A 24606-nucleotide genomic window follows, 5' to 3' on the forward strand; every position below is an offset into this window, starting at 1 on the left:
ACAGAGTGGGAGTAAATATGCTGCATTGCAGAATTAGATTGGGAGAATGCAAGTTCAAACCAGAAACTCAGTTCATCAGAAATTGCTTCCTATGTGCTTTCTCGCACTATAATAATATTAATGGAAAGATAAATAGACTGGTTTCTACAATATGTGCCTGACCCAAAATATGGATTTTATACTCTGGTTGTAAGTTGAAAGGAAACCCTTATGTGTCTCTACTGTTTGCATTTGTCCGAGTATAATTTCTCATGTTGTTACTACCACGAAGACAAATGGACATTTGCTACTCTTTTAAGTGCTGAAACTGTCCATTGTTAGGATATTAATTGCTTCAGCTTTTTGGTTATTTTTATACATTTGTGATTGTCTCTTTTAGAGCTGCTATAATATTTGGCATTGTTCAAGCCACGTTTACTGCATTGTGGTGCCAACACTATACAGCAGCATGCAAGCTACATGATTGGTTTCTTTCGCAGTGACACATTTTGCAGGGTGCTGAAGGAGTACATAGAGGAGTACTGGCTGGGTCAAAATCCTGTGGCTCCCTGGCCAACAGCACCTGGAAGCACCTTCACCACACAGGCTACAATGGTTCCAGAACGTGGCTCACCACCATCTTCTCAGGGCACCCAGGCCTCCACAATAGCATTCTTTCCAATAACTCCCAGATCCCAAGGATGAATTAAAAGTAGTATCAATGTGCTGGTAAAAGAGCCATAAATGCAATTACATAGTGGACAGGATTTTATGTCTCATGGGCAGGTGAGTGCCCGGCCCAATCGGGCATAAAATATGTTTCGGTCGACGACAATTAAGAGGCCTATTAAGACCGTTAATCAATTAATTTAAACATATTTTTCAGTGCCCACGCAATTTTACGGTTAGCAGGCAGGTAACCCAGCCAGGCGGCCTTTGGATTTTTTAGGAAACCTTATCCAAGGGCGTAATGAAGTTTCCAATATTAGTTTTCTTAAAAATTGACATCATTTTTATAATGTTTATGTTCATATGAGTTGGTCCAATGTGGAGACATATTTTGCACATTTTCAGAATCTTTATTTTTGATTTTAATGTTCCCCAGCTCCCTGAGGGTGATCTCTGCCTTCAGGGAGCTTTCAGTGCATGCCCCCCCCGCCATGCATGTGCACTCGCACTCCTCCCGTCCCCACCCCAGCAGCACTGAGCTTCTCAGCGCGCCTTTCACCCTGGCTAGCCATTAATTGGCAAGCCAGCGTGAAATCGCGATCGGGAGCCAATCACGGGTAGCTGGGCATTTCTCTGCCGCTCCCAAGTCCGTCGACCGTGCCTGCCTGCCAACTCGAAAATCCTGCCCAGTGTGTTTCTTCAGGGCTGTATTACTTCCTTTCCAAATCGCAACTGATGAAGATATGATCATACGAATTAGGAGCAGGAGGAGGTCATTCAGCCCCTCGAGCCTGCTCTGCCTGTCAATAAGATCATGGCTGAGCTGATTGTAACCTCAACTCTACATTCCGCCTACCCCTGATAACCTTTCTCTGCCCTTGCTCATCAAGAATCTATCTTGATCTGCCTTAAAAATATTCAAAGATTCTGAGCAGAATCATCCCAGATTTGCACAAAGTGCAGTAGCAGGCGGGATAAAGAACGTTTAACAAAGACTGCAATGGCGGCTTTTCACGCCATATTGTTCCAGTCCCGCCTCATTAATCATGCATTCCCTGGAAACACACCATTTCGATGGCGAGCAGGCTCTCATTGTCCGCCACGCCATCAACTTGCCGTTTCCCCACACCGAATGCCATATTTAAAGTGCAGCCGTGCGCACACGTCTCAATGCTTCCAGCCTCGAACTGCTGTACAGAAGACGTAGCCCTTAAAAGCAAGGAGACTGCAACTGCAGCCCCCTGATTCAGTGACGCATCCCTGGAATGCCATTTGGACATTGCAGAGGCCCGCCGTGATTCCCTCTGCCCCCAGTCTGGCCACAGGAGGAGGAGGAATCTCAACACTCCAGACAGAGCAGGCGGTGGCAGTAGAAATCAGTGCCAATGCTTCACAGAAGAGGTTGGCTATCCCATGCAGAAAGACGATGAATGATCTTATCCGTGCCAAGAGGGTAAGGCAACCATCTCATCACTCTAATCTCACACACTCAAGCCCATCATACATTCACTGGCTTCTCACTCACTGCAAGCTCAAGGGACATCACCATACACTGTCTTACCCACATCCTCACACCTCCATCTGGCCTTGTGGAGCAGAGGAAAAGTCATATGGACTCAAAACATTTACTCTATTTCTCTCTCCACAGATGCTGCCAGACCTGCTAAGTTTTTCCAGCGTTTTCAGCTTTTCCAGCATTTTCTGCTTTTATTTTCATTTATTTCACTATTTTCCAATCTAATAGAACCTTTCCTGAATCTTGGGAATTTTGGAAAATTAAAACCAAGACCTGAGGACTTGTCAGCCTGCAGCTCCAACAATTTGCTCAGTACCACTTCCCTGGTGATTGTAACTTTCTTGAGTTCCTTCCCCCCTTCCATTTCCTAATTTACAGCTATTTCTGGGATGCTACTTATATCCTATGCAGGGAAGAAAATACTTGTTCAACTTATCTGCCATCTCCTCATTTTCAATTGTTTATTCCCCAGATTCATTTTCTATAGAACCAACACTCACTTTGTAACTCTTTTTTTTAAATTACTATAAAATCTCTTATCATCTGTTTTATAGTTCTAGCTAGCTTTCTTTCATACTTTAATTTTTCCCTCGTTATTAATCTTTTAGTCATTCTTCGCTTGTTTTTATATTCTGTCCAATCTTCTGACATGCAACCAATCCTTATGCGTTTTCTTTATGTCTGATACTATCTTTGACTGTTTTAGTTAACCAATGATGGTAAGCCCTACCCTTGGAATTTTTCTTTCTCATTGGAATGTATCTATTCTGTGTATTCTGAAATATCCCTTTAACTTGCTATAGTCTGCTACTGCTTCTCTATTGACCTAGCCCTTCATCTAATTTGCCAATTCACTTTGCTTTCATGCCCTCATAATTGCCCTTATTTAATTTTAAACTACTAGTCTTGGACTCACTCTTCTCTCCCTCAAACTGAATGTAAAAATTCAATCATATGAATGCTGCTACCTAGGGAAGCCTAATTAATTCTATTTTGTTGCACAGCACCAGATCTAGTATAGCTGCTCTCTGGTCGGCTCCAGAATGTGCTGTTCTAAGAAACTATCCAGAAAACATTCTATGAACTCCTCATATAAAAGCAAAAAACTGTGGATGCTGGAAATCCAAAATAAAAATAAAAATTAAAATAAAAATACCTGGAAAAACTCAGCAGGTCTGGCAGCATCTGTGGAGAGGAACACAGTTAATGTTTCGAGTCCATATGACTCTTCAACAGAACTAAATAAAAATAGAAGAGAGATGAAATATAAGCTGGTTTAAGGGGGGGTGGGACAAGTAGAGCTGGATAGAGGGCCAGTAGTAGGTGAAGATAGCCAAAAGATGTCATAGACAAAGGGACAAAGAGATGTTGAAGGTGGTGAGATTATCTAAGGAATGTGCTAATTAAGGGTAGAAAGCAGGACAAGCAAGGTACAGATAGCTCTAGTTGGGGTGGGGTGAAGGAAACGAAATAGGCTAAAAGGTAGAGATGAAACAATGGATGGAAATACATTTAAAATAATGGAAATAGGTGGGAAAAGAAAAATCTATATAAATTATTGGAAAAAAAGGGGGGGGATCGGAAAGGGGGTGGGGATGGAGGAGAGAGTTCATGATATAAAATTGTTAAACTCAATATTCAGTCCAGAAGGCTGTAAAGTGCCTAGTTGGAAGATGAGGATCTTGCTGTTCCTCCAATGAGTTCCTCATCTAGGCTACCTTTGCCCATCTTATTTTTCCAGTCTATATGTGGATTAAAATCCCTCATGATTATTGCTATACCTTCCTAACACACACCCATTATTTTTCCTTTTTACTCTGTTCTACCATGTGGGTACTGTTAAGGAGCCTGGTTAGCACTTCCACAAGTGACCTCTTGCCTTTATCATTTCTCATCACAACCCAAACCGCTTCTACATCCTGAACTTAGGTCATCCCTCTCTGTTGTGCCTAATACCATCTTTAATTAACAGAGTCACCCTCCACTTTTTCCTAGCTGCCTGTCTTTCCTAAATGTCATGTATCCTTCAATATTCAGGTCTTCTTCCACCTCAGTAGAAGTGACATTGTACCTATAATTACTAAAAATCATTAAAAACAGAAAATTAAGCAAAACATTTTGGGTCACTGTTTTCAAAGGTCTTAGATCTTTATTTTTCAGTTAATGTTAGACCTGGGGGAAAAAAATGGCATCTCTCAGCTTGTGCCCAAAGTAGCCCTTTCTTCATCAGTGTACTGCATTAATTCAGTGTGTAGATGCTCATTCAAATGAGTGCATTACTGTTAATTAGATGATTAATTAGGCCTGTGCATCATGCTACTAAATAAAACTCATATTTTATGCCAGGGCACTTTGTAACACTGTTACTGACAACACTAATGATACTAATCAAATGTTGCCCTTTATTGTGTTGTGCATCATTTTTGAGGTGAAAAAGGCTTCATGGTTAGGAGATTTACTGTATATGTAATTAAATCTTATGGTAATGAGTGATATTTTTACATGTATGTCTTACAAGTTTACTTTTATTATTGTTGTCAAGCCTGAAACAGTAAAACAAGATATATACAGCAATTCAACAGAAATCAAACTAATATCAGTTCATTGTAACTATAAGGATCAGTGACAGCAATGCTTCCTTATCCCTGGTGTGCTGCATTTCCTAAAACAACATTAAAAATTAATAATCTTGGAAAAATGTTATTTTTTCTTTGCCACCAGCAGTGAAGGTAAACTGAGAATACATTTTGGGGAAAAAAAAGTCTGCAATGATCTCTTACATTTCAGTAAGGCAGCTTGTGGAATATTATCTGACTACAGTTAACGAGCACAAAGAATAATTCAACACAATAGAGGAGAGAAAAAACTATAGTCTGTAAATCATACTATTTGCTGTGAACTTGGAAAGGGAACATAATTCATTATATAGTTCTGAATATTCCCTGGCCTATTCTCACAAATGGAAAAACTCAATATGACCCAGTTTCCTTACTGGTGTACTATATTCCCTTCAGTTAACATCCTAAAGCCTGAGTAACTATTTTCCTGCAGCAATGCTAGCTGACTGCTTTGACCTAAACTTTGTCCTGTCTATCTTAGTCAATGGTTAGTAGCCACCACATCGTGGGATAAATCGTGCACGTTTAGCTAAGTAAAAGTATTTGAAAAGCAGCATCAAATCCTCTATTTTGACTCAAATAGGGATGTGGAATAAATTAGAGTAAAAGTTAAAATTTTAAATGTAAAGAATAAATTTAAGCATTCAAATTATGCTTTTATATTATTCAACCAAAGTAAAGATAAGATTTGTACCTTTTTTGAATTGTTACATTTGAAGACTAGACTCTAATGAGATTGTCCGTGAAGAAAAGAGATGCTTTTCCATGCCATGATCCTTGCTGGCTAGCCCCATTAGGTTCCTTGTGGCAATGGCAAATAACGGGATCATGTCCTAGACTGTGCATGATCAAATTCCTATCCAAATATTTCCTCAACTACACACTAATTGGATGTAAGCATTAAGCATTGAACCTAAAATATTATGGTTTAAGCAGTTAACTTTGAAGAAGTGAAACTTTGCTTGTGAGCATCTTACAATCATTGATCTCAGAATTGAATCACAGAATTGCTACCATGCAGAAGGAGGCCATTCGGCCCATCATGTCTGCACATATGATCTAACAGTGAATAAAAGCTAGCTAGTTAATAAAATAAGCAATGTGTACCATTAAAACCAAGATTGCAACACAATTTGCAATGTGTAATTTCAACCCCCTTGGTTACCCAAGATTACATTAAATTACATTACATTAATAGGTTTGATTTTGTGATTGTATTAGCTGCAGAAATTTTAATACTTCATTCATGGTTATTACTCTTTTGACAGAAAACTGTTCTTCACTGACTATGGGGACATTGCCAAGATTGAAAGATGTGACATGGATGGTCAAAGCAGATCCAGGATTGTGGACAATAAAATAGAACAACCATATGCCATCACACTTGATTTGGTAACCAAATTGGTGTACTGGGCCGATGTTTATCTCGATTACATTGAAGTGGTGGATTACGAAGGAAAAAACAGACATACAATTATTCATGGACGTGATGTGAGTAGTCATTATCTTTATAATGATGTTTTATTAAAAAGGGACAAATAATCTTTTCATGTGACTGTGAAAACCAAAAATTGCTCTTTGTGCTAAGGAGCAAAGGGCGATATCTTGTTCCCATCCCAATGGTGAGTTTGGTGGTGGAGGGTGGCTGGTGGGGAACCTGCCATCTTCCTGCTTCCACCCTGATTAAGTTCGAGGCAGGAAGGCCTGTGGATTGCCTTCCTGCTCTGCCGCTAACTGAGACCCTTAAGTGGGCAATCCTACCATCGTTAATTTTAACCGAGCGGTGGGCGGGAGACTTGCATGCAGTGTGCATGACAAGCTAACCATGGCATGTTTGCTTGCCGACTTCGGGGGAGCAGGGGGTGTGGTGGGGTCATTGTTCAAAGGTACTCAGTGCCTTATCAAGAGACCTGGCATCAGAAAGGTGGGGGCCAGGGTGGGGGGCTGCTGTCTGCTGAGATCCTGCTTCTCTGTCCTTGCTGCAGACTCCCCTACACCCTCTTGCCCATGACTCCCACCCCATGAACCCTCTCCTGCCAGCACTCACCTCTGGCCTCTGACCTGGGCTTCTTGTCACTTGTTATTCCAGCAGCAGCCACCACCTCCCCTGTGTCATAACCATTCTCAAAGAGCTACCAGTCAATTAGAATTAGACAAGACTTCCGTTGCTGGGATCCGGATCGCGGAAAAACTCTGCCACTGACCTGTCAACCTCATGATTGGCACATTCCACTGGCGGGTTTTCCTGCAAAGCGGTGACCTGGGGTCTTGCCAGCTCTCCAGCGAGTGGCCAAAACCCCCGCCCCTGGCACAAGATTCCACCCGCAGCTACTTTAAGTGATCACTGATCAGATTATCTTTATTTAGTACTTATTGATGTTTATTTGGACATTATACGGGCTGGATTTTCCCTGGAGGTCAGAAGTTTGTGCTCTGTGGGATTTTTCCCAGACTGGCTAATTAATGGGCAGGGGGCTCGCCATCCAATTAAGGAAACCAGGCATGCTCTCAAAGTTAGAAACCCAAACTGAGGCGTTCCAACTTGAAAGGAGCAGCAAGATGCCATGGCCGGTGGGGGAGAGGGTGTTGCAAAATGCAGGTGCCTTCTCTCTGACTTTTTCAAAGTTTAGATAAACAATTGCATTTTCAGCCAAAGCATCAATGAGGTGGGGGTGAACCCCTCTAAAGGCCTGTGGCTGTCGCTGCCCCCAAGTAGGGAACAACGGCCTCTGAGCCTCTCTGAAGCTCTTCCCCTCCACCCATTCTGCTACCAGAAGGCTCGTCCAGCCAGCGAAACTGGCCCCTGCTGCCTCTGGGAAGCTGAAAGCTGACTGGAAAATCCCAGTCAGACTCCTTCAATTGGCCTTAAGTGGTCCTTAATTAGATTCATTGACACTTGCCATCTATGAACAGGTAGCCATACTGCCCCTTCCTTCCCACCTCCAAGAAAAAGGCCTGGGGGTGGAATGGGATCAAGGAAATATCCCACCCTCAAGTGAGGGCTGAAAATCCAGCTCTACATTATTTAGAATTTAAATGGATTCATGTGTCTGCCACCAGATTATGGAAAATGGGTTTAATGTAATAAACACTGAATGTCATTCTTCCGGCCTCCAAATTCAATGAACAGTCTAGCAGCCTAAAATTCTTTGTAATTAGTATGATATACTCTGTAAGCAGAAGATTTTACAATATGTCGATGAAGTGTGATTTGATGTAAGGTCAATTGTTTAATGACAAATTTTCTAGCTTCACTTCTCTGCCATTTTAGCAGCTTTTTCCTCACCCATATTCATTCTTTTTGGGGCTGTTCAAATATATTTTAATAGATTTCCATCAGAATGTGATCCTTTATTCATTTGTAAAGCATTTGTCCCCTGTCCTCACTAATAAGTGAGTGAAATCTATTCAGATGACCTTACTCCAGTTCCCAGTGTCTGTCAGTCTACAGCCCAAACCTGTATTTATGTTCCTTACAAATTGATAAGTATCAGCACTATTCTGAATTTGGCATGATTTCAATCTGCTTTGTTAGTTGTGTCAATGGAGTGTTTGTGTTGCCTGTTCCCAAAGCAAGCGTCAAGTGAAATAGGTGACAACCCCAATGTAAACTAAGACAGCCTTCCAGGGAGACCCTGGTCTTCTTGGATGTTGGCCATAGTAAATTGCCAGATCTATATTCGGACTGCAGCCAGCCAGTGTTTGGAAACTAGCAGAGACTAATAACCCAGTTAACACCTGTGTCAAAGCAGTTTAAATATACAATTTTAGACTGCAGAACTATCCAGGGCTTGGGGGGTGGAGAGGGTAGGGGGTAGGTGTGGGTGGTGTACTTGTGCTGCAATCTAATCTAAGATTAGATTGAGGCCATCGGAGGGCAATGTCACTCAAAGGGTAGTAGAAATCTGGAATTCTCTACCCCTCTCCCTCAAGAGCTGTTTAGGCTAGGTCAAATTAAAATTTTAAGACTGAGATTGGCAGATTTTTGTTAGATAAGAATGTGATGGGTTCAGGAGCCAAGGTGTGTAGGTGAAGTTAAGATATAAATCAGTCATGATCCAATTTAATGGTGGAACTGGCTTGAGAGGCTGAATTGTGTCGACCTTTTCCAATGTTCCTACCTCAGTCTATTTCATTGCATCAGCGTGATTTGGGACAGTAGAAAATTGATAGGCATGTATGGAATTTTTTTTGATGCATTTATGACGTCTCACGTAAATTGCACACGTGAAGGAGCATTCTTTATATACCCCCGCTATTGTTTCTTGCCAATATGGTAAAATATGGTAAGGAGCTGCTGCCTGTGGCTAGAAATATAGATGTAGGAGGCCTGAGGGAGAGAAAGGCAGCTGCAGCAGAAAATCTGAGGAAAAGAAGTCAGCACTAAGCAAACTTAGTTGGAGAAATCATCCAGAAACAGATGCAAAGTGTTTGAAGTAGTGGTGAAGAAGATAATAAGAGGAAAAGACATCAATAACAAATGGAAGAGTGAAAGCAGGATACAGGTGAAATTATAATGAACAGAAGGAGATACCTGCTGGCAGAAGGGACCTGAAGTTACTGAAATAAATTTTGATCGAAACAGCAACTGCTAAAATTATTACATTTATTTTGCTACATTGGCTATAGTTGATATTATTATGTTTTGTGCATATTACTCTGACAATTACAGGCCACATAATATTAGTGGCAGGGAAGCTTTTGGAAACATTGATTTGGGAGAAAATTAGCAGCAACACGGGCAAGTAAGTAAGAGTCAGCAGAGATTGTTACGGGCAAATCATGTTTTGACTAACTTGATTGAGCCTTTGATAAACTAACAGAGAGGGTGAGTGAGAGCAGTGCAGTTGATGTAGATATGTACTTTCAAAAGTCATTTGCTAAAGTACCACATAATAATCATGTTAGCAAAATTGAACATCCTGGGATAAAAGAGACAGTAGCAGCATGGTTACAATATCAGTAGTGAAGGGATAGAAAACAGAGAGTTGTGAATGGCTGTTTTCAGACTGGAAGGAAATGTACAAGTGGTGTTCACCATGATCTCTGCTGCCCTTTATATACATTGATGTTTTGGACTTGGCCCAATGGAATGTATGTGTTGCCTGTTTTATGTTTTGAAATTTGTTCACGACACAAAACCTACAAGAAACAGGGAGAAAGTTAGAAAGAGACTTCAAGATAAGAATTTAGACTAGCTACTGGATTCAACAGAAATATGCCAGATGAAATTCAGAGCAGAGGTGTGAGGAGAGGCGATACAAGCTAAATGGTACAATTTTAAAGGGGTGCATGAACAGAGAAACCTAGGCCAGAATATTGCTGTCGGCCTGCGGGGGCGAGCCCAACATGCTGATGCGTAAAATGACGCGAGATGACGTCGGGCATGCGTCACGCGTTGTTTCGACCTTTCGTTCGGCAGGCACATGCCGGAGTCAGCTGCATGCCCACCGAACTGTCAGTGGCCTATTAAGGCCATTAAAAAAGGGATTACGCTCTTTAACAAAGCTGCCGGTCCAACCTTAAGGCTGGCAAGCAGGCGAAGAGCCCAAGCGACCTTCGCGTTTTTCAGGAAACCTCTTTCACGGGTGGGGTGAGGTTCCCTGAAGGTTCTATAAAATCATTAAATAAATTTTGCCGAAATCACAAACATGTCCCACCTCATGTCACACCGTCACATGAGGGGAAATGGTTAAATAATATTTAACTTTATTTTTGAAAAAGTTTTATTATTAATTTGATCTCCCAGAGGCAGCTCCGTGCCCCAGCAAGATTGCTGCACTCTTTTGCGCAGGCCCCGACTCTCCTTCTTCCCTTCGCCTGCACAGGTAGTGCTGAGTGTTACTGGCCGCGCATTACGCTGGTGGGCCTTAATTGGCCCACTCGCGTAAAATGGCAGCGTGCAGCCGATCGCTGGGGTTCCCGAACAGCCCACCTGCTGATTGAAAAATTAACCCCCTAGGGATATTTTCATACACAATCTTAGAAAGCGGCAGAACAGGTTAACAAAGCAGTTAATAAAGCATATGGGATGCTTGGTTTTATAAATAGAGACGCAGAATACGAAAGCCAAGAAATTATGCAAAGCCTACATAAAACACCAGTTAATTCCCAACTGGCACATTGGGCAGAATATTCTGCCTGTCGGGTGGGCGGGCCTGACCCAATCTCCAGCGGGCAGGGAGCCGATCCCCGACGGAGAAGTGGGCCCTACCGCCATTTTACATGGGCGGGCCAATTAAGGCCCTCCCAGTGTGATGTCCAGCAGGAAGTTGCATGTCACATGAGATGGGACAGGTTCATAAATTACAGTAAAACTTTATTAAACTTTTTAAAACCCTGCATGAAACCTCATCCTGGCGGTGGATGAGGTTTCATGTTTTTTCTATTTACCGCTGGGGCTCCTGGCCTGCCGGCTAACCTTAAGATTGGACGGGCAGGTCCTTTAGTTGTTTAAATGATCCTGTCAATGGCCTCAATTGGCCATTGACAGGTCGGCGGGCCCACAGCTGATTTTGCTGTGCCCCCACCTTCCTGAAAATGTAAATGGGGCGGGATGACATTGGGGGTTCCCCTGATGTCATGCCGCGTCATTTTATGCGTCGGCGAGCGGGCAACTGCCCCCTGCTTGCCGACGGCAAAATTCTGCCCATTGTATTCAATTTTTAGATTCCACACTTTCGGAAGGATGTGAAGATTTTGGTGAGGCACTATTATTATGTGGATAGACTGGAGAAGCTGGATTGTTCTCCTTAGAGCAGAGAATGTAATAATACACTTGATAGAGGTGTTTTAAATTATGAAGAGTTTAGATAGAGTAAATGAAGAGAAACTGTTTCCAGTGGCCTAAGGTCGATAACCAGAGGGAACAGATTTAAGGTAATTGGGAAAACCATCAGAGACAATATGAGGAAAAATATTTTTATGCAAGTGGTTATGATTAGGGTGCACTGTCTGATGGGGTGGTGGAGACAGATTTAAATTAGTTTTCAAAAGGGAATATCATAAATACTTGAAGGATAAGAAAAATCATAGGCCTGTGTGGAGAGAGCTGCTGAGCGGGACTAATTAAATTGCTCTTCAAAAGAGCTGACACAGGCTTGATGGGTCAAATGGCCTCCTCCTGTGCTGTACTATTTGATGGCTGTATGATTCTATTTGATGGAAATGAGTTTTTAATGTGATTTGTATGATTCATTAACAGTACTGCCCCATCTAGGTATGCCATTTAATATAATGATTCATTCGAATCATAGAATCATACATCGTAGAAGGATGTCATTCTGTTCATTATATCCACACCGGTCCTTTCAAGCTACTGATTTGTCCCGCTCCCCTGTTCCTTGCCCTTAGCCCAGCAGATTTATTCTTTTCAGGTATACATCCAATTCCCTTTTGAAAGCTACTATTGAATTTTGTTGCACCATCACTGTTGTGCTTCCGGGGAGGTTTCCCAGTAGCTGACTGCAATTGGATTGGCTGCCTGCTCTGTGAAGGCAGGCAGCCGATTTGCATAAGTGAGGCCCTATTAGGGGCAATTTTATTGGGCCACCAGCATTTTTGCCAATTGCTGAGTTCCCCCCAACACCCCTTCTCATAGGGAGGTTGCCAGATTCATGGAAGTGGCCTCCCTGCAGCAGAGGGCAGGGGTCAATGGATCCTGAGACTCCATGAAGCAAAAAGGAGTCCCTGGGCAGCATAGGCCCCAGCAATGCTCAGGAAGGCACATGTCTTCTCTCCTGTGGGGCTTTTTTGCCCTTGACACCCAAAATTTTAATTTTTGCATATCTGCTCAAGGGCATCTCCATGTTGAGGCACCCTCAAGGTCACCCGCCTGCTTCAGCAGGCACCCAACTTTTCCAGTTGTGACGCTAAGATTTCAGAGCTGCTGGTCCTTTGATTAGGCCGGTTGCAAGAGGAGCTCACCAGGTGTCCTTGCCTGGAGGGTGGCCCCGCAGTGAAATTGCCACCTTTTGGAAGGTGCCACTAGTAAAATTGCCAAGCTGGTAGCACTGCTGGCAAGTGCTTGGCATCTGCCTTGTAGCCTGACATTAGGCCAATGTTCTACTACTTTGACAATTTTCCTTTCAAGTGGGCATAAGAATAAAGATTGTAAACATTGGTATTGTTTAGAATGGCTTTTCAAAGTTAATTTTGGGACACATAATTGGAAGACTTCTAAATTACACCTTGTTATCAGTTGGTATGAAATGGGAAAATATTTAACTACCTAATGCAATTATTCCTCATGGTGATGAACAAGCAGTGCACAAAATAAATTATGTGGAGCAATGCAACTTCTTTTACATATTTTGTGTTTTGTATTCTGATTGCAATTCAAATTAGCCGTGCTTTCCATTATATAGAATCATACTTACGGCACTATAGGTCCAATCTTGGCCAACATTTAACTGATGTGCTGTCTCCAAAGTGCGCAGGTACTTTGGTAGTGCAGGTGCAATGATGATTTTATTGTTCACGTTTATTCACCACTTGCAAATGAAGTGCTATCTAAAACCAGACACTTGGGTCCAGAAACCTATGGGAATCTACTCTGCCAGCCTGAGTGAAGCAGAGTGGAACTCCCCTCGATCCAGACCTTAGCCCGAACTGTGAGGGCAGGATTATTTCCAAGATGAGGGTGGGTGCACTATGTTTGCGAAAGGTGTTTCAATGGCACATGCCATGGAATAGTATATGAATGACTTTAATTGGAAATCTTTGTGGGCTTCTTGAGAAGATAATCAATTCCCTTTCCTTGGTAAAGGTTCAGAGCTGCTGACGTGAGTTCCATAGCCTCTCCACTCTTCCCCTGCTCCTCTCTTCCCCACCGCCTGCCCCATCCCCACCTCCCTTGATACAATTTAAAGGAACAGTATAAAATGGACCAGAATTGAGTTCCACCCCAAATTCCTGCCCCTGCCCTGTTTTCAGGTGGGAATATTTTTCATCATCCGCCAAAATCAGATTTTATAGATATTGGATGCCGTTGGGTCTCACTGACAAATAAGGAACGGGTTAAGCTTGTGATTGATGTTCAAGTGAAGTGGTGATGATAGCGGGGTCAGTTTGGCTTGCTGTCCAATGTTTCTTTCTGGAGTGTATTTGTGGGAGGAAAATATGAGGGTTCCTCTACTATCTTTTCCCTTCAATGAGGTCATTGAATTTCCTGTGTCTCTGGAGCTAACTTCTCTGATTTTCATTTAATGCTTTCTGCATTAAATGCCCCTTTTTAGTCATTTTTTTTTTCTCCCCAGGACATCACACTATCTTTTGTCACTTCAAGGTTGGGTGGTAGCTCTACTGAGCCATTCACATTCTGTCTGAAAGTGTTACAGAACTGCCCTATCTCGTGTCACCTGAATTCAATGTCCCACTTCTACACAGCTCCATTGAAGCTTAATATAAATTGGGATTTGGCATAGCATTGGCACAGGGATGCTGCTTAACTTGTTAAAACCTGTATATATCCTAAGGTTAGGGAAAGGGACATTTAAAAAAACATCAAATAGCCCCTAACATACAGAGACTCCTGTTAGTAGTGAGAGGAACCAGCAAGGTGGCCTGTGTCCACCTGCATTTTTGAGGTTTGGAAAACTTTGGCAGGGTCAATGGTAGAATCCCACAATGTACATGATCCCAGTACAACTGCTATATTTTCAGGATTTTCTCTTTAAATCACTAATTTTGCATGAAGTTTGTGAACTTTGAACCTAAGCTCAGTGGATTTAGTGTTCACTGTACCTGTAAAAAATATTAGCAATTTGAAGTCTGAAAGGTGACAGAGGAAAGATTGGGAAAGCAGAAGCTGCTTATCAGACTAAAGCGATTTCTCATCGTATGATCACTTAAGTGCTCAAGAAAATCTGTCTTAGTGGCAATATAGATTACTCCAGTCCTGAATGATCAGAAAATAAATCGTTTAAGGTAGTTTGAGAGAAACTCAAGTTGATAGCTTCTGAAAGTGTGAAAGTTCAAAGGTGATACAAAAATGGGTCAAAATAAGAAGCTGTTGTGATTTCCAGACCAGTAGAATGGATCTGTTTATGATATTTTTGCAAGGTTCTTCCTAATGTGGAACATGGCTGTGAATATTTAAAACATTGGTCTTCTCCTAATTCAGTGTTGTTTAACAACCAGGATGTTCATTGATCTTGCCTAAATGAACACTTTAGAACACGACAAAAATAAACCCTGCAAAGACAAAAAAAGAAGCAAAACTTTGAAATAAAAACAGAGAGCGTCAGAAATACTCAGCAAGTTGGGCTGCATCTTGTGGAGATGAAAACAGACTTAATGTTTCATGTCTGTGACCTTTCATCAAAACGCCCACAAAATATAACTTTAATTTTTGACAACCAGCAATTTAGTGGATGATCTGCAATTAGAAAAGGATGTTCAGAGGATGTGAGCCAGAAGTTGAGGTGCATGTTAGTACCAATAACATAGAGATGGCAGTTATCGAAGTCCAACAGTCAGATTTTCAGGAAGTAGGGAAGAAGTTAAAAAGAAGGATCTTGAATTAAGGTAGTAAACTCTGGATTACTCCCAGAGCCATGTGCTAGGGGCATTCAATGTGTGGTTTGAGGCATGGTGCAGGAGGGAAGGGCTTCAGGTTCTTGGGGCATTGGGACAAGTTCTGGAGCGGAGGCACCTGTTCAAGATGAACAGTTTACACCCCAAAAGGAGTCGGATGGGTTTCATCCTGGAGGTGTTCACTGGTGTTGTTGTGGAAGATTTAATCTAATTGCCAGGGAGGTAGGCATCAGTTTATAGGTGTGGAGTAAAGAGGAATAAGGTGCATAAAGTCAGAGTGCTGAATACTACCAGAGAAGGAAGTAGTACCATATTAGTTAGGACCAGACTAAAGAGGACTATGAGGAATACAAAGACAGGTTTGCAATGCATGTATGTAAATGTGCAAAACATGATGAATAAGATTGGTGAGCCACAAACGCAAATAGCTGTGTGTGGGAACATAATGGAAATGTGGCTTAAAAATGGTGAGGACTGGGTGCATAATGTTCAAAGATTAAGGTGTTCAGAAAGGGAAGTGGAGAGACTGTACTGATGAGGGAATGCATTGTAGTATTCAAAAGAGACGATGTCCCTGATAGAATTGATTTGGTCAGAATTGAGAAGCAATACATAATGAGGTTTGGTTGAGAGTCCAAACAATGATTAGCGCACCAGAACACCCACGCCCAGAGAAAACACTGTTTGGTTGACACGTCAGGCTCTCTGATCTCTGTCAATTCCACAGTGGCCTGAACTTTTAGGTTGCTGGGCGCACACGATCAGCGGGAAGATCACCTGGGAGAGCTGGGAAATGAACCAGAGACCGCGATGGGCCTCCAACCGTAAATTCACACTGGCTGGCCAATTAAAAGCCAGCCAGCATGAAACCCGTACTGAAAAGCTCAGCACTGCCAGGGCGGGGGAGGGGGCAGGAAGAGGGCGGGCAGTGACGTCACCGTGGGCTCAGGTGAGTGCTGCGAGAGAGCTCCCTGAAGGCAGACTGCGGCAACAGACCTGCAAATGATGAAATAAATGTGTAAAAAGCTGCAAAAAAATGTCCATGCATCACCATCAAACACCTGAAAGCATACCTCATAAAAATGCTGTCCACAGATATTTGTTTTTATTTTATTCCCTAACGGAGATTTCATCCCACCCTTGAATGATATTTGGTGAGAACTGTAAAGGCCGCCTGGCCGATTCGCCTGTCCGCCAATGGTACGGTTGGACGGGCCGTGAAAAATCGCAGACAATTGCACTATTCATGGGCTTAATTGCCCGTTTAATTGCCAGCGGGTGCGTTTCCGACTTTTGAGCACACCCGCTGAGTGAAATATGGTGTGAGTGTGCTTGCGATGATGTCTTCTCGCGCAATTTTACGCCTGACCGGGTCAGGCGCCCACAGGACGTTAAATTCTGCCCAACGCTTGTTTAAGAGTTGGGTACACAGGTTTTGGGTGTGAGATGTGAGGAGATGTGATGAAGAACTTCCTTACAATGCAAGTGATAATGATCAGGAGCTCACTGTCAATGAGGCTAGTGGAAGCAAAGGGAATGAATGATTTTAAAAGGAAATTGGATGGGCACTTGGGGGAAATAAATTTGCAAGGCTATGGGGCTACAGAGCTGGGGAATGGGACAGATTGGGTTGCTCAACAGGATGCCCGCAGGTGGCCTCCTTCTGTGCTGAAATGCCTCTATGGTTCTATGTCTTTACATAAAAAAGCAGATATAGAGCCAACTATGGTGGGTTAAACATATTACTGCCATTTCCGCCAATGTGACATTCTGCAAATCCAAGGTATCTTTCCAAAGTTTGATCTTTAAGAGTGTATTGTGCTAAATTAATATTTTAGTACGAGGAGATAATTTATTTCCTACAATTTTCACTCCACCCCCTCCCCAGTAATGACTATCAATTAAGGAAAAGCTTTCCTTTACTTCTCTGGGGATATATTTTGTCAAACTATTATGTAACTATGCCACTCAGTTGTATCCAAACTACAACAAAAAGCTGTAGTAAAAATAAAACTGGACAGAACACTTGGCATCAAACAAGGTAGCAGATTCAGGCACACCCAAAGGCACACCCTGCCCAGTCAGTAGTCATATGCCAGCCAACATCCCGGACTCCTCTAGCATCATTCCTGGTAGTTCCTATCCCACCAGCAGGATAGACCCACCAGAGGTGGTGGCATAGTGATATATTGTCAGGTGGGAATGGCACTGGCGTCCTCAACTTTGACTCCAGACTTCATGAAGCCTCATGGTATCAGATCAAAACTGGGCAAAGAAGCTTCCTAATGATCACTGCCTACCGCCCTCCCTCAGCTGATAAATCAGTAGTCTCCATGTTTAAAATCACTTGGAAGAAGCCCTGAGGCTAGCAAAGAATAGAACATATTCTGGGTGGGAGACTTCAACATCCATCACCAAGATTGACATGGTAGTACCATTGTTGACAACAAGCCCTGAGGGACATAGCTGCCAGACTGGTCCTGCAGCAGGTGGTGAGGGAACCCAATACTTGATGTCATCCTCATTAATCTAGATGTCATAGATGCATTTGTTCATGTTAGGAGTCACCGCTACACAGTCCTTGTGGAGGCAAAGTACTGCCTACACATTGAGGATTCCCTCAATTATGATGTGTGGCACTACCAGCATGCTAAATTGAATAGATTCAGAACAAATCATGAAAGATAGGAAGAACAGGAAGGAAAGAAAGGAGGACTAGTGGTCTATTGATTAAGGAGAATGTTAAAGTGCTGCCAAAAAAGGATGTTCTGGAGAGGTGAAGGACAGATTCTCTTTTGTTAGAGTCAAGCCCCAATAGAGGTATCATTACACTACTGGGTGCATTATATAGGCCACAATCTAATGGCAAAGATATGGACGAGCAAATTTGCAGGGAAGTTACAGAGAGGTGCAAAAACTATAGTGTAGTGATAATGGGGGACTGGAATTATTGTAATATAAACTGGGAGAATAATAGTGTAACGCCTAGAGAGAGGAAAGAGTTTCTATAATATGCTCAGGAGAATTTTCTTGATCAGTATGTTCTGGGCCCAATAAGGAAGAAGGCATTGCTGGATCTGGTTCTGAAAAATAGGGTGGGTGAAGTGGATCAAGCGTCAATGGGGGAGTGCTTAGGGGACAGTGATCATTGTATTATAAGGTTTAGGTCAGCCATGGAAAAGAATGAGAAGCAACCTAGAGTAAAAATACTTAACTGGAGGAGGGCCAATTTCAGTGGGGTGCAAACAGATCTGTCTGAGGTAATGATTAACAGGCAAAACTGTGATGGAACAGTGGTTTGACTTCAAATGGGAGATGGTCCAGGTACTGTTGAGGTATGTTCCCACGAGGGGAAAATTTAGGGCAATCAAAGCCAGAGCTTTCTGAATGATGCATGCGATCGCAAGATAAAGCAAACAAGGGTGAATATGACAGCTATCAAGCTGGTTTACAAGTGAGAACTAGGCTGAACATGAAAAAGGTCAGAGGAAAAGGAAGAAAGAGAAAGAAAAGAGGCAAATACAGCAAATGAAAAGAGACTGGCAGATAACATAAAAGGGAATCCAAAAGCCCGAAAGGCATGTAAACAGTAAAAGGGTAGTTAAGAGACGGGGTAGGAGGGGGTTGCTGCAGCTAAAAAGAGGATCTACATAGGGATACATAGGGCAAGGGTGAGATACCAAATGAGTACTTTGCATCTGTCTTTACCAAGGAAGAAAATGTTGCCAAAGGCATAGCAAAAAGGGAAGTAGCTGTAATTCTGGATAGGCTACAAATTGCTAAAGAGGAGGTATTAGAAAGACAGGCTGTTTGTAAAGTTCATAAATCACCAGGACTGGATGTGATGCATTCAAGTTGCTGAGGCAAGTAAGGGTGGATACTGTTAAGTAATTGCCATAATCTTCCATACCTCCTTAGATATGGAGGTGTTGCCAGAAGGCTAGAGAATTGCAAATGTCACATATATGTTCAAAAAATGGTGTAAGGATAAACTCAGCAACTGCAGACCAGTCAGTTTAACCCTGGTGGTGGAAAAGCTTTTAGGAATGATAACCTGGACAAAATTAACAGGCACTTGGGACAATTGTGTTTAACTAACTTGATTGGGTTGTTAGATGAGATGACAGAGGGAGTTGAAGAGGATAATTTGGTTGATGTGGTGTATATGGACTTACAAAAGGCATTTAATAAAGTGCGACATAGAATAGAATATTAGAATGGTTACAACACAGAAGGGAGCTATTCGGCCCATCATGTCTATGCCAGCTCTCAGTAAGCACTACTCAGCTAATCTCATTCCCCTATTGATTGTGTAGCCCTCCAATTTTTTTCTCTTCAGATAGGTAACCAATTCCCTTTTGCAAGCTGTGATTGAACTTGCTTCCATCACGTTCGCAAGCAGTGCATTCCAGATCATAACCACTCAGTGTAGAAAACAGCTTTTCTTCATGTTGCTGTTACTTCTTTTGTTACTCACCTTAAATCAGTGACCCTTGGCTCTCAACCAATCTGTCAATGGGATGAGTTTCTCTACTGTGTTTGGACCCTCATGACCTTGATAATCGTTAATTTTATAAGAGACTTGCCAGCAAAGTGGCAGCGTGGATACGTAGTTGGCTGGGTGATCTAATTTCTAGGCCATTATGTCTGTAGTGTGGTCCTCATAGTTCTTGTAAAGAAATGCTGTGTTTCATACAAATACTTTTGAACTTTTATTTTAATTAGCTCTTTTGGTTTCCCAGAGCTCAGGTTCACTCCTGAAGCTCCATTTTGAAGTTATATTTAAGACAAGTTTTAGGACAGTTTCCCTACATCTGTCAGGGAATTGCCACTGAAGTGTTGTGACCCTAACTCCAAACCATGTTCCCTTTGAGTACAGTTATCAGACAATATTGGTGAATGTACACTTTTTTTTTGCTGCTGGGAATAGATTAGTGGTAAATTCTCTGAGAAAATGTTCTGACTTTGTGAAATAGTTGTCTATTTCTACTTCAGGCCCTTCAATATACCTGAATGAATTACAAAGTAAGTTTTGTTTCTCCAATCTTCATGGTTCGCTCCAACAATCAACTGTATAATTCTTCCAAAATGTAATCCTAGGTTTTTTTTTATTTGTATGGCTGGGTTTGATAGTTTAATGGCGAGGTGAACAATCTATTCAATGGCTTTAGCTGACGCAATGTGAATGGTTGTCATGCCACCAGGAATGGATCTCTCAGGACAGAAGTTCAATATATAGATGGTAGTCTGACTAGGATGGCCACAGTCATAACTTCAGCTGTTCCTCATGTTCTGCATGTGAAGCAAGTGGCTACATCTTCCCTGGCCCATCCTCAAGCTGTTGAGGATTGTCCAGATTTGCTGTGGGAAGCTGAAACCTTGGACTTCAGCACTCAGGTCAGTTACCAGACTTAGGTTAGTGATGTTTGCAGTCAAGCAGGAGGTGAGCCACCGAGAGGTTGAGCTGTCATCAGTTTGTGGGCTATGGAGTGTGTTCTAGTAGGAACAGGATTACAGGAGGCAATTGTATTTGAAGAAGTGAACAGGCATTTCTAAATCATCTCTTGAAAAACATATACTGATAACTTGTGTCTGTTTAATATATCCTTATCCTGTCACAAATGTTAAACTTTACAAGCTTTACAAACTATGCATAAGTGAAGATTATTTTTGTTGTATTTGAAATATTCAACTATTTGAATAAAACAGACAAATTCACATATGAGATTTGAGAGATAGCCTTGAAATAATTTGTATTAGAATGATGGAACAATGCGGGTGACTATAACACAGATAGACATCAGCTTTCCCAAATGTGACCGGCAAATGAATTCTTGCTTGTGGTAATGATTATGTATAAAATGTGTGTCATTAATCTGAAAGCTGCCTGATTTATTGTCTTAGAAATTATGCAGTGATAATTTAGCAGATGGCAATACTAAGCTATCTTTTATTTGCAGGTTAGACATCTTTACAGTTTGGCAGTGTTTGAAAACTTCATTTATGCCATCAACTTAGATAATTTCACTGCGAAATACAAATTAAGCATCACTAAAATAAACAGATTCAATGGCACAGACATTGAAACACTAGCAAAACTAGAGAATGGCCGAGTTCTACACATCTACCATAAACTAAGGCAACCAACAGGTAAGTCATTGCATTTTTAAATTTTTTTACTGGTTGCTCTGTATGCTACTGTAATTCATTTCTGCAGTTCTCCAATATTTTTGAGTAGACCTTGTCATGTGCTTTGCTTCCAGGCCTTCAGCCCAAATCCAAGCTTGGCAGAATCAGTGATGGTCTCCTCTGAGTAGTTTTAAGTACCTTCTGTGAAATAAGTGTTAGTCTCAGTGCACTTCCCAGTGGATATGAATCTATAACATAACACCACTGACTACTTCACTATTAATTAGCAGCTCTGTTTCAAAAGTGTGAAAAAGGAAATGCTGCATTTTCGCAGGATATTATTCTGAAAAGAATTGAGATCTGGTAGAAGTGTTCAAAATGATGTGGCAATTTTAAAAAGGTAAATTGGGGAAAAAAGACTATTTTCACTGGTCAGAAAGTTTGTAGCTAGAATACATAAATTTATCATTATTTAAATTGTGAAAGGAATGGTGAGAGGCAATTTACTTTTTTAAGAGGATATTTAGATGATGAAAGCAGGATCATGAGGCTTTAAAAAATGAACTTGTTTTAAAAATTGCTACGGTACAGGGAAATGGATTTAAATGAATAGAGAATGAATTTGAGATCTCTATTCAGGCATGATAGGTCAAATAATGTCCTGTAAAATGGTTTGATTCTATGATTTAAACTGAATTCATGATTCAAGCAAATGTCAGCTTGGTTCCCTTTCAGACACTTCTACAAAGTTTGCAATTACCAGTTCAGGTTCCATGTCAAGAGTCTTTAATGCATTCACATAGGGATGGAGTGGTGCTCTGTGTACATTTGCTAAACTTTTCTGTATACCTATCATATATTTCTTAACTCTGAGTGGCTGACTCAGTTGATAATTGCAGCTGGAGCCACGAAGTTAAAGCTAGGTCATCTTTTGCTTTTTTTAACGTTCCACCCAATTCGCAGGAGTTAAGGAAATATCTACTCCCCAGTTGTATAATAGTGGAGTATTTATTTCTTAGCCACTCACAAGCCCACAGTAAGACATAATTCATCTAGCACCTGCTGCACTCTGATTAATATTGGCAAGCTCCAGCAGAGTTGGTAACATTGCATACAATTCAGATAATATTCCTGAGGAGAGAGCACTGAGCAAATTCTAGAGTACAGGTGAAGAGGAACAAGTGCTGGTGACAGAGGAGGACCATGATTCTATTGGTCATCAATGACCCCTTGCACCATAGGATGTACAGCAATGCAGTGAAATTAGGCATTTGTGTCATATTCACATTGGTAGTCAGTGGTAAAGGAGATAAACGATCTGACAGGATGACTGGCCACTTAAGGAGCATCATTAACAAGGTTGGGTGCGGTGGGTGGGGGGTGGGGGTGCACTGCTGGATGGTTCCACCGCACGGCACCCCCTGCAACCTCCCCCCCCCAACCTTACCCCGTAAAATGTGAGACAGATTGAGGTGTTGTGAAGGCCATGTGCTGCATGTTATAAATCATCCACCCCCCTCCCCAAACATGCCATCCAGGAGCATAAAACCCAGTTTCATAAAGGCTCTTCCAATCCGCCCTCCTGGAAATTACTTGAGTGGTACCTGCTAACATTGCTGTCCTTACTCAAACGAGCTCTCCACTTAAGTGTCGTCAATGTTGTTAGCTCGATTTGGGTATGTTAGTGAGGCCAGAGGACCAATTTATATCAATTCTTGGTCTTTACATTTTGGGTGCACTGTGACTCTAGTGCTGAGCTTGGCCCAGATAAAATCCAGACTCATTTCCGGGTTTTTAAATGTATTTTCAATGGATTAGCAATTTTAAATGAATCCCTGACACAATTTGCCCAACTTGTGCATCCCGATTGCCCATTCCACTGACCTAAAATTTACCATATAATGTTTTACAGGCTTTTGGAAAAAATCAAGGTTTCCATATGAAAAGATTTTGAAATGTAAAGTTGGCATTGTTTTTTAAAAAAAGTTATTGATTGGACTTACTAATTAGCAAGCAAAATAAAAGGGAAAACCTGGATGTGAAGGGCTGAATCTCCATCTTGGCTTGTGATAGATAGAACTAAGAGGCCCCACAGCCTACGGATCAGATCTAAACACTGCTGTCCTGACACATCCAGTCATGAATGGTTGTGGAAAGTTAAACAACGATGGGCGGAGGATGCTCTGCAAATATCACCATTCCCAAAGCTGAAGGAGCCCAGCACATCAGTTCAAAAGACAAAGCTGAACCATCCCAGCCTCCTCCTGAGATCTCCAGCATTGCAGATGCAAGTCTTCAGCCAATCAGATTCACTCCATGTGATACCAAGAAATGGCAGAAGGCACTGGATACTGCAAAGGCTATGGGCCCTGACAGCTTTCCAGCAATTGTATTGAAGACTTGTGCTTCAGAACCAGCTGTGCCCCTAGCCAAGCTGTTCCAGTATAGCTGCAACACTAGCATCTATCCAGCAATGTGTAAAATTCTCCAGATATGTCCTGTCTACAAAAAGCAGATCAAATCCAACCAGGCCAATTACCACCCAGTCAATGCAATCTTGATCATCAGCAAAATGGTAGAAGTGTTCATTGGCAATGCTATCAAGTGGTACTTTCTCAGCAATAATCTGCTCATTAGTGCTCTGTTTGGGTTCAGCCAGGGCCACTCAGCTCCTGATCTTATTACAGCCTTGGTCCAAACATGGACAAAAAACCTGAAGCGAAGGGGTGAGGTGAGAGTGCCTGCCCTTGACATCAAAGCAGCATTTGACTGTGTATGGCATCATGGAGCCCCAGCAAAACTGAAGTCAATGGAAATTGGGGGAAAATCCTGCACTGGTTGCAGTCATACCTAGCAGAAAGGAAGATGGTTGTGGTTGCTGGATGTCAATCACCTCAGTCCCGGGACATTGCTGCAGGAGTTCCACAGCGCAGTGTCCTATGGCAAACTATCTTCAGCTACTTCATCAATGACCTTCCCTCCATTATATGGTCAGAAGTGGGGATATCCACTGATGTGTAGGCAATGTTCAGCACCATTCACAACACCTCAGATACTGAAGCAGTCCATGTCCCTATGCAGCAAGACCTGGACAATATTTAGCATGGGCTGATAAGTGGCAAATAACATTCGTGCCACACAAGAACCAGGTAATAACTA

At 42.0% G+C, this 24606-nt stretch overlaps 1 protein-coding gene across 1 annotated transcript in view; it reads left to right on the top strand.

The window, feature by feature from the left end:
- The window catches only part of LOC121284946 (low-density lipoprotein receptor-related protein 1-like), a 1922347-nt gene that overhangs the window by 865162 nt on the left and 1032579 nt on the right, over positions 1 to 24606 (top strand). Inside the window, exons 8-9 of the mRNA XM_041200912.1 lie at positions 6051 to 6273; positions 21279 to 21468. Coding sequence (XP_041056846.1) covers positions 6051 to 6273; positions 21279 to 21468 — 413 coding nt within the window. The remainder of the gene's footprint in view (positions 1 to 6050; positions 6274 to 21278; positions 21469 to 24606) is intronic.

The sequence above is a fragment of the Carcharodon carcharias genome, chromosome 12 (assembly GCF_017639515.1).
Source record: "Carcharodon carcharias isolate sCarCar2 chromosome 12, sCarCar2.pri, whole genome shotgun sequence".
NCBI lineage: Eukaryota > Metazoa > Chordata > Chondrichthyes > Lamniformes > Lamnidae > Carcharodon > Carcharodon carcharias.